At 40.8% G+C, this 14,212-nt stretch overlaps 1 protein-coding gene across 5 annotated transcripts in view; it reads right to left on the bottom strand.

Annotated features, from left to right (window-relative positions):
- Positions 1–14,212, bottom strand: part of TIAM2 (TIAM Rac1 associated GEF 2) — a 177,202-nt gene that overhangs the window by 70,685 nt on the left and 92,305 nt on the right. For all 5 annotated transcript variants that reach the window (XM_054195006.1, XM_054195005.1, XM_054195008.1 and 2 more), the window contains 2 exons: positions 7,708–7,880; positions 6,435–6,659 (listed from right to left, as the gene is read on the bottom strand). In XM_054195006.1, the coding sequence (XP_054050981.1) occupies positions 6,435–6,659; positions 7,708–7,880 (398 nt within the window). The remainder of the gene's footprint in view (positions 1–6,434; positions 6,660–7,707; positions 7,881–14,212) is intronic.

Here is a 14,212-nt window from a genome sequence, read left to right as displayed (position 1 = left end):
TGAAGGCAGTGCCACCAGGGTGGCTCAGGGAGGGTCCCTGTTCCTCACACTTCTGATAGTAGGGTGCAAACAGCATCTTTTGGGGGTTAGGGAAGGACTGTCTCATTTGCAAACACCTGCTCTGTACATACTAAGAGAGCTCAGTGCAGTAAAACCCAAACGAGTATGTGAATGGCAGAAAGCGGTGCCAGAAACGACACCGTATCAACTCGAGGTAGTAATACTTCAAGGACCTAGAGAAGAAACTTCTTTCACAGCTCACCTGATAACAAAACACCAGTTCCACTTGGTGCTTATTTAAGGCAGCACAAAAGAAAAGATGCACAGGGAGGAGAGACTTCTCTCAGTGCTTAAGCCTTTAAAAGTGATTGGTTTAATAAAAGTTCTAATACTATATAGAAACACGAGCTCCTCGCTGACACAATTCACTATCTATAGCAGTAAAAAATTCAGAATTTTCTCCTACACACATCTTCTGCCCAGATGGAAAGTGTCTCTGTGAGATGATGTAGGGAACTCTACGTATTTAAAAGAAACTTCTGCTGCTGCTTCATATGAACAGCTTTCCAACCACATTACAAACAACACCAAACTCTTTGCATTCCAGTCCCTGGTTCTCAGACACAATTCATATTGTACCCATCTGGATAAATGAGTCACTTGGTTTCTGGGGACAAGGCAAATATTTTTATTGTCATTACTTCCTAAAGAGAACTCAAGCAAAAACATCACTCTCCCAGAGATTCCATTACTTTAAAGGGCACTACAGAGATACTGTCATAACTTTTAGCTCAAAGAAATAAAAAAGGGAGCATAGTAGAGTACAACAATGATGAGCAGTTAGCAATACCCTTTATGCCTCATTCTGCCTAATGACTTACAGAAAGGTTAAAAAAAACTTCCTGAAATTAAAAAAAATAATAGCTTTTTTTTTTTTTTAAGTAAATGCAGTCTTTCTGCTTGTTTTTGGAGGACAGAATTTTCATCATTTCTAACCAAAACAGAGAGAGGAAATCTTATTCCCAATACCACCGATAGCACAAAAGTGCACCCACGTGTACCTAATTAACATTCTTATCAATAATCTGATTGAAAATGGCAGTATCGCATGTATGTCTTTAGCTAGGGATGTAATTAAGAAAGCCACTGAATCATCTTAACCAGCTGCCCCTCCCCAAAAAGCAGAAGACCAGCCCTTTCTGCACACACTCCCTCACCAGCTTCATCGTATGAGATAATGCCATGCAACTCCACACTCAGTAACAGTTTATTTGTTTTTCATTGTTTTATACTAAATCTTTGTGAAACAAAGATGGAAATTCACCCATCTGCAAAACAGTAATTACAGTGGTGAAGAGAATGGAGATGACCTCTCCTAACTTTGTGGCTGCCTACTCACTTCATTCCTTAGCGACAGCCTACTACTACTAAAGAGGAGGATTTTGCTAATGATGGGACCATCATTACACTGAAGAGTGACATCTGAAAAGAAATAGCACTGAACCTCTCAGAAAGCAGAGCTCTGCTCTAGCCGGTTCAAAGACCTTCCTAACTAAAGATCCATTCTAACAAGTTTAGATAATGTTTTTTAGCTTAGGAGGGTATGGAAGAAAGAAAAGTAACTGTGTATTGCGATTCAAGTTGAGTTTGTACGTGGCAAAACTGGCAAGTGCTAGCAAAGTTCCCTGAAAAGATTCTCTTTGAGAGTTATTATTGTGAGTTCTCATCTGAACGTCAGACAATATTGCATCAGACACTTTATAGAAAATTAAGACATGAAACTGGGGCTTTGGGGAGCCTGAAGAATAAAATTCCCCAAACGCTTCCAATCATCCTCCTATAAATGTGAGAGAAAAAAAAAGCGTCAAGTACATTTTAAACAACAACAAAAAAAAATGTAATGAAGTTATGCTCTGTGTAAAAAGCCAAAGACCACTGCAGGGAAGGGAAGAAAGGTACTAATGGATTTAATGACTACTTAGAGTAAACAGACCACCACCCTACCGATCCCCTTATTTTTTTATGGCAACAGAGAAACTGCTTTTAGTTGGAGGACACATATGAAAACTTCTATAAAAAATATCACCAAGCATATGCCTGTTCTTCTCATTAATGCCTCATCATTTCAGTGCCTGCAAGTAAATACCTATGTTCATAACACATCTGATAAGTAAGTTAAGTACCACGTGCACAGAAAATATGAATCACAACAGAAACCACTGAATAGCTTGGAAAACATGATTATACTAACATATTAAAATTTGAAGAGAAAAACCCAGAATGCTTTCAAGCAACTATTATTTATATTATCGTTCTAAAGTGAGACAACAGAATAGATTTATGTACCAAATACATAAAGTACACTCAGAGCTGCGGTGCCCTCACTGTGAGGTAGATTTTCCATCCCATTAAAACCAGTTCTACAGGCAGAGACAGCCCCGCTTTTGACTTAATGTGCAATATTTTGTTAAAAGAACTCCAAATAAATGCTAATAATCCCTTTCGCTAACTTCAATAGTGGTTTGACAGGGCTCCACATTCACACGAAACACTGTGATTTCTCTAGCAGCTTAAAGAGCTAGAAAAACTAATTTTTTTTTTTAAAGATGGGCTTTTAAATTTGTCTCAGCACCAGGGAATTTTCAAACTTGCTACCTTTCATCCTAATTCTCTTCAGTTTGGGGCAGAAGTTATACCCTGGGGGAATACCACCACCCACAACATATTTTTTGCATATAGTAATACAAACGCATGTGGCTGCTGTAGGTCGTATGTGCAAACTTTGAATTTCCAGCCATGCCGCCAGTGGCCTATGGGGACTGGCTGCTGTATGTACCCTGCTCTTGCAGACACTTCATTGATCTCTTCTAAACTGCCCAACGATACCAATAGCTATGTGAAGGGCTACCATTTTCTCTTAAACAATTATAAGTCTATTATTATTACTGGATGAGTAAACCCAGATGGAGAGAATCCTTCGTCTAGTCTGCAAGGCTGAAGATATTTCTCAACCAGTTAGATAGCATTAAGTCTCTAAAGGAATCATTTCTCTAGAAAACCAACATTTTCCTTGTCATTTTTTGTTTGTACTTCTGTTTAGCACTAGCTTTATCAATTGCTAGCCTGCAAATCCACCAAATTTAAGAGACAGTATTAGATGAGCTTCTCCATTCCATTTGCTGGACATCGAAAAGAAACATTTATGTACATTATAATACCTATAGCAATTTTAGAAGCCCAGGTTTCCTTACTGCAACTGCCTTTCAGGTGATGGTACCTGCGGAACAAGAAAGGTTTTGCTTGCTTGTAAAGCCCCGCAAATTACTAAGTCTTCAGCAGAGAACTATTGGTTTTAAATCAATGCAGATGTGAGAGAAAATAGACATATGAGCTTGGCCGGTTGTTTTTCTGAGGAGGAGGAAGGAAAAGGAGAAAGGATATAGAAATCACAATTTCCAAGATAATTCCCCACTGAAAATAAATTAAGACTGTGCCTCATCTTTCTACATAAAAAACTAACATGGTCCCTCTGAAGTCAATCACATTATTTCCGCTGACTTCCCAAAATATATCACCAGTGGAGTTTTCCAGCAGAGGATGTAGGGGATGCTTATAAACTACAGTTTGGGCAATTCAATATACTTCAGCACCGAGGAATCGTAACTGCCATATGATTGAAAACACCAACAAATTTACGCACAACCAAATCCAGTATTTATATTCCTCTTGTTACTCAAAGCGGGCAAAAGGCAACCAAACAACCACAGTTACTAAACAATTGAGCTACATACATGCAAACTTTTCCCTCAGGAATAATGTTTTTTCAAAATTGTTAGCTTACTAAATATCTTAAGAATTCTTGGTTACTAATTACATCAAGATTTTTTTTTTCTTTGCAAAAGCCCATCTCTGAGATGTCAAATCAAAAGATTAGGAAACCCAGTTATCGACTTTTCTCTGAAGTGACTTTGCCAACAAACCTTCAGCAACTGTAAGGAGAGATTTTTATAGAGATCAAAGGGATCAAGACTGGAGAAAAGGCTCATTATGAATTTATTGTTTGCTAACTAGTGGATGTTTGCACATGATCCATCTCACTCTTTGTCTCACTGGTTTGCCCTCATTCAATGTTTTGAGACATTCATAGACAGAAGATTAACTGCAATAAATCTTCTGCAGCCCTACTGATGGATTTCAGTTCTAGCAGAACACAGCCAACTTCTTCAAAGGACTGAGCTGGAAAACAATGACAGTTGCTCAAGAACAGAATAACTAATTAGCAGATATTAAGAAAGCGTCATTAATACTCTTTAGTTGACTCTAGGTAAACTACTAGCATCAGTATGCAATGGGGAGAGGGGTAAATTAAGTTAATATACATCAGGAGTTTTCCTCAGTGCATCACATGTTACAAGCGCTAGACATCTCTAGAAATCTGTACATTCTTCTGAGTCTCAAAATCTACTGCAATAAAAGGATGCTTAAGATTTTTCCTCCTCTATTCACAACACTAGGCTCTGGACTATGAAATAAAGTGACCTGGAAATAAATTACGAACATCTGAGCACTCAAAGGGCTTACGAACACCTGCACCACAAATTCCTACACAAATCTGCATACTTATTGAACTCTGCTCATATAGCTTCAGACTGAAGTGTGCTACAGGAGCTCGACAGTGAAGTCAGTACCAGTCAGTCTGCCCTTCCTCAAGTTCAAACCAGTATAGTAAGACTTTTAAATATTATAAGCATCAAATCCATGAAACTAAAAATGTTCCACTAACCCAAGAAACATAATGTATGCTGTATTGGATCAAAGGAAATAAACTTCAGTTGCTACTTGAGAGGCCATAATGGGCAGCCTAAAGTAATGACAGAGCAACAGCTACTCTGGCTAGAAAGGCAAGTAGGGATGGGCTCTCACACACCAGTCTACGAATTCAAATTATAAGATGTCTTCTGTTAATGGCCTAATAAAATTAAAGATACAGAAACCTCAGTCCACAGACCTATTAGGCTAAACTACTAGACAAGTTCAGTACACGAAAGGCCAGGGGTAGTGCAGTCTTTGCCTGAACATTAAGCATGCCTAATTAAAGCATCTTTTGCCAGTTGCTGCCGGCAAAACTAGGGACATGGGCAAGATGTCAACATCTCAAGATGTACTTCCATAAGGTATCACTGGAGTGATTCCTGGTTCACATGCTAGAAGTGAGAGCAGAGTAAGGCTTGATGTCTATGCACCACTGTACAGACAATAAAGTGTCCATTTCCACTGAGGAACAGTTCTGGCTGCTCATCAATCTGCCCTGACCTTTTGTGTCAAGCATGGCATGGCTTGGCTAAAATCCCAAGGTATATACACACCATGAACACTAAATTTTGGGGTGGTTGTTATGGTTTTTGTTTTAAAAACAAATCTTGGTGGTGAATCTTCCTCAGAACTAAGCTGCTGCTTTAGCCAAGATTCAGGCATTCCTATCACCATAATATGAAAACGTGATCAGAATAAGACATCAGGCGCTCAGAAGCCATACTCAGATTCGCAGGGGGAGGCAACTCAGCTCATTTCTTGCTGCAACAAAACAAAATTAACCTAGGCATAAGTTTGGATGCAAACATTTTGTCTGCTCCAGCCATGGGCAAAGAGCTTGCCTGTAGCACGTGAGTTCTCCCAAGCTAAGCAGCGATGGACCTGGGCTTATACTAAGATAAAAAATTCACAGCACACAACCAGAGAGCATTACAAGAAGTGCTATTAGTGACTAAGCGTTGCTCTTTTCTCTTAATTGATACTGGTATAATGCTTCAGTGGCTGCCAGTGGTACTTATGGCAGTGCTTTTCCACCTAGGATGGAAAAACTCCAGTCTTGACTTCTTGCTCTCATTTAAACTCCTACAGCTTTTTAAGAAGCCTCGTGGATCCTGGCCTTCTAGCCATGGCTAAATTTCAACTGAAGCACATGGTTTTGTCTGCCACAGTTCTTCCTCCAATTTTATTTGGATAAACTACTCCTCACGTCTTGTCTTAAGGTGCAGAACAGTATTGCTAAAGTACCTATTCTTAATGTCTACTGCAATTCAATAATTTAAATTATTCACAGAACATACTGTATATATATATACTGTATGCTATGTAACAGCTAGATATTATTAACAGCTAAGTATATCATAAACCAGTGAAAATTAATTGCATTTTTCCAGAAGAGAAAAGAAATAGCTCTGTGCTCATAAAACAGATTGGTCTGATCCCCAATTTTGAGAAGCCTGCCTCCCGCGCTGCTCTGGATGGCTGCAGAAACCTGGCAATAATCACAACTACACTGCCAGCTATCCCCAAGACAATTACTCTCATGCCTAGAAAGCACGGACAGTCAGAGCCCAAAGAAAGAAATAATGATAAATACGCTCCCGCAAAAATACTGTTTACAGTACCTGATTCTCTATGGCCTTCCTGTTTTTTGGATCGCTAACGATTGAGAGCTGCAATTCTGCCATCTTTTTCATCTTGCCATCCATGTCAATCTTCTGGAAGAGACTCTTGGTTTGATTCTTCAGCAGCCTGACGGTGTCCTCTTTCCCAAGCTTCTTCGCAAAGAGGGAAGCACAGGCCGAATGTATGGCAGTAACCCAGTTTTCCAGATCCGTCTGGCTTGTCGCCTGCAAAACAAATCAACAGCGCAACATTAGGAGCAGACAAGAGGGGAATTAAAAAAAAAAAGTCAGCAGCTCTAGGACATGAAGTGCTTGATGGGTTCATGGTGATCGTAGGCACTGTATCTTAAGATGAGTGAAATAAAGTTTTATCTTTAAAACTGTGCAAATAAGGGAAGTGTGAGCTTTTCTTGCACTGCGTCATGACTTGCCTCCAACCTTCAGCTTCTTCTTCTTAGAGCTGCAAGCTCTGAGAGCCCCAGGAGCACAACAGAGCCCCAGGAGCTGAGGGAAAGATGTGACTTGCATCCTTCACTCCTCCAATTAATTAAGGTAAAGGCCACTGGGTTTCAAAGATAAACCTCCTCTTCTGCAGGTAACACGGCAACAGAGATTTTACATGTACAGTCTGAGGAGAGGCGTTTGCTTACTTAAAAAATGTCAAGTTAGTGGAGAGAGGACAGCAAGGTAAAGAGAATACATCTGCACAAAGTGTCTCCGGAGATATTTACAAGTGTGCCTATGAATCAACGTGTTTCTATGCAGGCAGTTCCACACAATACCGTTCTTTGTTAACATTTCCAGTGGCGCAGTTAAGCAGCCAAGATCTTTGGATTATGTTTTAGCCTTCTTTTTTGAACGTCTTGCTCAAGCAAACTCTCTTTGAGGCTAGCGGATTCAGGGGTGAGCACACCATTCCGTAAGGGTGGAATGATAATAGATGTGAAAAAAAAATTGATAATAAAGATGATTTTCTAGAAACTTGTAACAATCAGGTACCAAAAGTGTCTTGTGTATTTTTCACCTTTGTTCTTTTTATTTCTGAACCTTAACTGACTGAGCCAACTGGTGTAATATCATATACCCAAAGTTAAATCATACACTTAAATCAATATTATAATAGTATAGTGTAATAATGTAATTATGCTATTATTTTTAAGTCAAAGGCACAAGCATGATCTGTGTGTGTGTATGATGATATACATACATGTGCATACTCACAAACACATCCTAAAACAGAAACAACCACAAAGTTACGTATGCATACTGTTACCTGAAATAGGTAGACATCTCCAAAAGAATTGCTGAGACAGAACACATTTTCTTTCTTGGGATGTTCTGGAACAGACTGAACTATACTGTCTTCTGCAAACAGGGCGTATCGAGGCAAACTGCTCTGCTCCATCGAGTTCCTTCCATAGGTCTCATAAAACAGCAGAGTACAACCTTTGCAGTTCAGAGGGGAAAAAAAAACGTAAGGAGAAAGTAAGTTCTGGATCTCCCATTTGAGTTCTCTGATATTAATGCATTTGTGAATTAAGACACCCTTCAGTGACAGGGAACATCAGTTCTGCCCCTCCATTTTAAAATGGGGAAAAAAGAAAGATCTTCTAAACTGGAAAATAGGCAAAGTTAACGATGAATTTGCCAATGAAAAGTTGGAACAGACATTTAATAGGGATACAACAAACATCCATGGACTTAAAACATAAAACAGGATACATCAATATGAAAGTGTTCAAGGTCAGACTGGATGTGGTTTGAGTAACCTGATTTAGTGAAAGATATCCCTGCCCATGGCAGGGGCGTTGGACTAGATATCTTTAAGAGTCCCTTCCAACCCAAACCGTTCTGTGATTCTATGAATAAACTCAGCCTATTACAATTGTAAAGCATGTAGAAAAGATTAATTCCTGCTTAGTTAAATCGGCTTTTGAGTTTCTTTATTAAATTGAACCAACTCTCTCGTAACAGCCACCCAATAAACCTTTGTATTTGTTGAAAAGATGGCAGAAACTTTTGTCTTCAAACAACACGCTTAGTGAATAAACTTCTCAAATTTAAAGCGGATTTCCTTAAATCTACCTGCAAATTGGAGACTAATGCAATACTGAATAATTTCACATAGTTTAAAGGGGCCGAGTTTGAGCATGTTCAGTCTTGTAAACAGCGTAACATCTAAGGTACAAAACTTGCATCCGGAAAACAAACTTCATCCTTGACAATGACAATCCTGAGTGTAACAAGAGGAATTACTTCTGGAGGACAGCAGAGGAGACTTGAACCCAATCCCCAGCAGTATGACTACATTTCCATGTTTCCTTTGGCAGTTCCTTTGGCAGGCTCAGGAAGGGCCTGTCCCCTCCATCCCCACCAGCCTTTCATTCCTGCCCCACGTTTCAATCCACTGTCCTCTGACATGCACTGATTTACCTATTCAAGGGGTCACAGACTGAACTGCATTACTAAAATAACCTACTTATAAACTAGATTTCTCAAGCATTTCTTAGGCTAGCTGTGCATTCGGAGAAAAGAAATAAACCTACCTCACTTTCACACCTGGGAAAGAGCAGTTTAATAACAGAGGGTTTGGTGCTTTTTTTAAATTTGGAAGACAAAATAACGGCTGAATGTTTAACCTGGAAGAACTAAGACCAGATATGATAAATACATTTTGAAAACTGAGGCTAACCTAAGCAGTTAAGAAAAATCTGAGGCTGATGGTGGACTCTCCAGCAAGGCTATCCTTCTCCAAAAGATATGCTCGAACTCATTCAGGAATTAATTTAGAGAAGACCTACAGCTGCATTAGATAGCAAGTCAGACTAAATGATCACAGTGGTCCCTTAGGGCCTAGTAATCCATGAATACATTACTGCTGTAAATCCTATGCATATTCAGTAGAGGACTTGAAATTCAGCCAATACAACGATGGAGTTTGTTACGGCTACAGCATTGTCATCTCTCTAGCACGCTTTTTGTTGTTGTTTTTCCTTCAAATCAAAGAGGCACCACAACACAGGGCAACACCAAAACTGAGGTTTGGGGTTGACTTGATGATTTTCAGGCTGTTGGTGTTTCTCTGTGTGACACACTGTGTGTACGTATGCACGTGCAAATACGCCTAGGAAGTGCCTATCAAGGGGACATAGCAAAACCTGCAAAACAGAAATGTTTCCTCTATGGATGCTTTCAAAATAGGTAAAAATAGAGTTCAACCTCTGTTTTAGTAATACTCTAACATTTACATGTAACGCTTTATTAAAAATCCCACACACATCATCCAAAGTCATGTAAATTCAAGGGGAGCTTCCTCAAAGATCAAATATGAAATCAGTACCAAATTCAAGGGTTTTTGTATTCTTCTGTCTGATAAGGGGGAAAGATGGGCCTACTAGAGTTTATGGGACACGTTTGCTGTGAAAAGTTATGAGGTGGAATACATTGGTCCTCATAAAGCCCAAATCTAAAATGTATGAAAAGTGAGTTCTATCACATGGATTTCATCACATTCTCCAGTGCCGATGAATGTACAGCAGTTACAAGAATAACGAAAATATGTATCAGAGGTTACTGACCAATAAATAAAAATGCATCTACTTGAGTGCACCTCTTCCTATTACTGTCTAGAGTGTCTGGCAGAATATTTAGGGTAAGAGCAAATCCGATAGAGTTGGTCCTATCCTTTTCCCTTAGCAGCCCTCACTTGGTCTTCGTTATGACACAGAAACACTTGGAGATCTCTGCAGCTGGAAAAGAAGGATATGATTTTTTTGGTTTGGGGTTTTTTGGGGTTTTTTTTTGTTTTTTTTTGTTTTTTGTTTTTTTTTTTTTGTTTTTTTTGGGTTTTGTTGTTGTTGTTGTTTTTGGGTTTTTTTTTTTAAACACTCCGCATATCAGGTGTGGTTCTTCTGTCGTTCCAACATAACAGGGCAAACTAACCCATCAGAACCAAGTCCCCTCCTCCATACTTCAAGCAGGTGCTCTTAGAAGCACAGGAGAAGGCCATCCCCATGTCCCAAAAGACGAGCCGACGGGGAAGAAGGCCAGCCTGGCTAAATAGAGAGCTTTGGCTGGACCTCAGGAAAAAAAAGAAGGCTTACATTCTCTGGAAAAGGGGCTTAGCAACTTATGAGGATTATCAAGATATAACAAAGCTATGCAGGGGGAAGATCAGAAGGGCCAAAGCTCAATCAGAACTCAGCTTGGCCACTGCAGTTAAAGACAACAAGAAGAGATTTTTCCAGTATATCAACAGAAAAAGGAAAACTAGGGAAAATATAGGTCCACTGATGAATGAGACGGGTGCCCTAGTGGTGGAAGACACAGAGAAGGCAGAGTTACTGAATGCCTTCTTTTCTTCGGTCTTCACTGATAAAGCCGTCCCTCACACATCCCATACCCTGGAGGCAAGGGGGAAGGTCTGGAGAGAGGAAGATTTTCCCTTAGTTGAGGAGGACCGGGTCAGAGACCACTTGGCCAAGCTGGACATTCATAAGTCCATGGGCCCTGACGGGATGCACCCGCGAGTGCTGAGAGAGCTGGCAGATGTTATCGCTAGACCACTCTCCATCGTCTTTGCAAGGTCATGGGGAACAGGAGAGGTGCCTGAGGACTGGAGGAAGGCTAACGTCACTCCAATCTTCAAAAAAGGCAAGAAGGAGGACCCAGGGAACTACAGGCCGGTTAGTCTCACCTCTGTCCCTGGGAAGGTAATGGAGCGACTCATTCTGGATGTCGTCTCCAAACACATAGAGGAACAGGAAGTTATTGGAAGTGGTCAGCATGGATTTACCAAGGGCAAATCATGCCTGACCAATCTGATAGCTTTCTATGATGTTATAACGGGTTGGCTGGATGAGGGGAGAGCCATAGATGTCATCTACCTTGACCTTAGCAAGGCTTTTGACACTGTCTCCCATAACATCCTCATTAGGAAGCTGAGGAAGTATGGGCTAGACGAGGTGACAGTGAGGTGGATCGAGAGCTGGCTGAGTGACAGAACCCAGAGGGTTGTGATCAGCGGCACAGAGTCCAGTTGGAGGCCTGTAACGAGTGGTGTCCCTCAGGGGTCAATACTTGGACCAATTTTGTTCAATATATTCATTAATGACCTAGATGAGGGGACAGAGTGTATCCTCAGCAAGTTTGCTGATGATACCAAGCTGGGAGGGGTGGCCGACACTCCAGAGGGCCGTGCTGCCATCCAGCGTGACCTGGACAGGCTGGAGAGCTGGGCAGAGAAGAACCTAATGAGGTTCAACAAAAGCAAGTGTAGGGTCCTGCACCTGGGAAGGAAGAATGCCAAACACCAGTATAGGTTAGGGGCGGACATGCTGGGAAGCAGCTCTGAGGAGAAGGACCTGGGGGTCCTGGTAGACAGCAAATTATCCATGAGCCAGCAGTGTGCCCTTGTCGCCAAGAAGGCCAATGGCATCCTGGGCTGCATAGGGAAGAGTGTGGCCAGTAGGTCGAGGGAGGTCATTCTCCCCCTCTACTCTGCACTGGTGAGGCCACAACTGGAGTACTGTGTCCAGTTCTGGGGTCCCCAGTTCAAGAGGGACAGGGAACTACTGGAGCGAGTCCAGCGAAGGGCAACCAAGATGATTGTGGGACTGGAGCACCTCCCTTATGAGGAAAGGCTGAAAGAGCTGGGACTCTTTAGCCTGGAGAAGAGAAGGTTGAGGGGGGACCTGATTAATGTTTACAAGTACCTAAAGGGTGGGTTTAAGGAGGACGGAGCCAGGCTCTTTTCAATGGTTCCCAGCGACAGGACAAGGGGCAATGGGCACAAGCTAGAACATAGGAAGTTCCGTTCAAATACACGGAAAAACTTCTTTACGGTGAGGGTGACAGAGCACTGGAACAGGCTGCCCAGGGAGGTGGTGGAGTCCCCTTCTCTAGAGATTTTCAAGACCCGCCTGGATGCAGCCCTGAGGGATGTGCTTTAGGCAATCCTGCTCTAGCAGGGGAGTTGGACTAGATGATCTCTAGAGGTCCCTTCCAACTCTGAAGATTCCGTGATTCCGTGATTCCGTGATTCAGCAGCAGCAGGACCCTACAACCACTTCCACTTCTGCATTTTAGCAAAGTGCAAATTAAGTTCTATTTTAAACTCCCATATTTCCCCTACGTGTTATCAAAAAGGTAGCTAAAGATATGTTGATTTCTATCCTGACAGCTTATATGTACATAAAAATGAAGGGCATGCCTGTGTGTTCAGGTGTATGGCACCCCAGGTATACCTTTGGGTCAAGCCAAGTGATCCCTGGAAGCAGCTAGTTTCATAAACTCCGACAGACCCACTGGGACTGATTATCGGTCAAGTATTTTAATCAAAACTTGAACTGAAGGGGGAGGGCAATGGAAAAGCAGTTTCCCTCGTTAAAATAAACTTATGAGACAGGACAGATGGAAAAGAGAGTTCCTCTTGTTAAAGGGTTACTATTCAAGCTCAGGTCTTGGTGGCCTTGAAAGTAGAGCAGAGGCCTCAGGACATGTATACTTTGAAGTCTGGCAGGTAACCAGACGTTATAAGCCTTCTGCATATTTATAATTAAACACTTCTCAACAGAGTGCAAAGAAACATGCTGTTCTCCATTTGCATATGTGGCTATTTTAAGTCATATTTTAAAATATCTTGGCTATTTAAACTTCAAGAACAAATTAAATACAGATTTATTCAAAACCCTGTATAAGGAGAACCAAAGCAAGCGCCTTGATCTTGATATAGCATATTATGAAAACAGAACTATGCCTTGATATCCAGACAGGCAAGTTTATTTTGGCATCAGAAGTCTCTACAGGACAATAAAGGTAAGAGATCAAGGAAATGAGGAATGTATATTTAAAACAGCTAACAAAGCGGAAGAGATTCTGCCCCATGAATGCAACCGTATCACCCATCCAAAGTAAGAAGTGTTGTATCTAATATCTCTTATAATGTCAGAAATTAATATAGCTTTTTACAATGAATTTTATTATTTCTTTTTTATAGCTGGAGAAATTCAGGTAGCAAGAAGGGACATGACTTTTTCAAGGTCACCAATAAGCCAATTTTATAGCAAAGAACCAAACATGAAGCACCGAAATTCCTTTCCCTTCACTATCCCAGAAATGCACAAACTACTAGTATACAATGTACTTCAGTTTAGAGTTTTGATGGGATTGTTTAGAAACTACTTGAATTTTAGAAGAGCCAGATCAAACTCGTATTCATAATCCATAATGCAAACACACAAAATAAGAGGGTGGCGTTCAGATATTTTTTTTTTCCCCTTTGTATACACTACTTCTAAGCATGAATCATGCTATCTGATGATGAGGATAAGTGATTTAAACTGTTAAGACTGCCTACATTTTGATCCCTTGATAACAGGTCTCTGAATTATTAGGCAGAATTGCTACATTCTTGCGAGTTTGCCTCTTTTAAATCAGCACTATCAAGGACAGCGTTCCCAGCACTTGCTGTTTGCTGTTCATTTTTCTTCAGGTCTACACCCATGCAGAATTTTGAAAAGGGCAACCTGTGGGAAAGTTGTTATTTTCTCTCCTCCAGTCCCAGCTTTGCTAGGAAATTATTAAGTTTGATCATTTCCTTACTCATTAACTTAGCATTATATTTACTGAGAGGCAAATCCTTTGGATGAAATTCAAAGAAGAAAAAAAAAAAAAGGCTACGAACTCACTCATTAAATTCCTCTTCCTCCTGACGATAAATGTTATTTTCCTTCTCACTCACACTTCCTGACACCCGTACACTTCTTGTGGCACACCTA

This window comes from Rissa tridactyla, chromosome 3 (genome assembly GCF_028500815.1).
Source record: "Rissa tridactyla isolate bRisTri1 chromosome 3, bRisTri1.patW.cur.20221130, whole genome shotgun sequence".
Taxonomy (NCBI): domain Eukaryota; kingdom Metazoa; phylum Chordata; class Aves; order Charadriiformes; family Laridae; genus Rissa; species Rissa tridactyla.
Note: the sequence above shows the minus strand (reverse complement) of the source record. Positions and strands in the feature narration are given on the sequence as shown.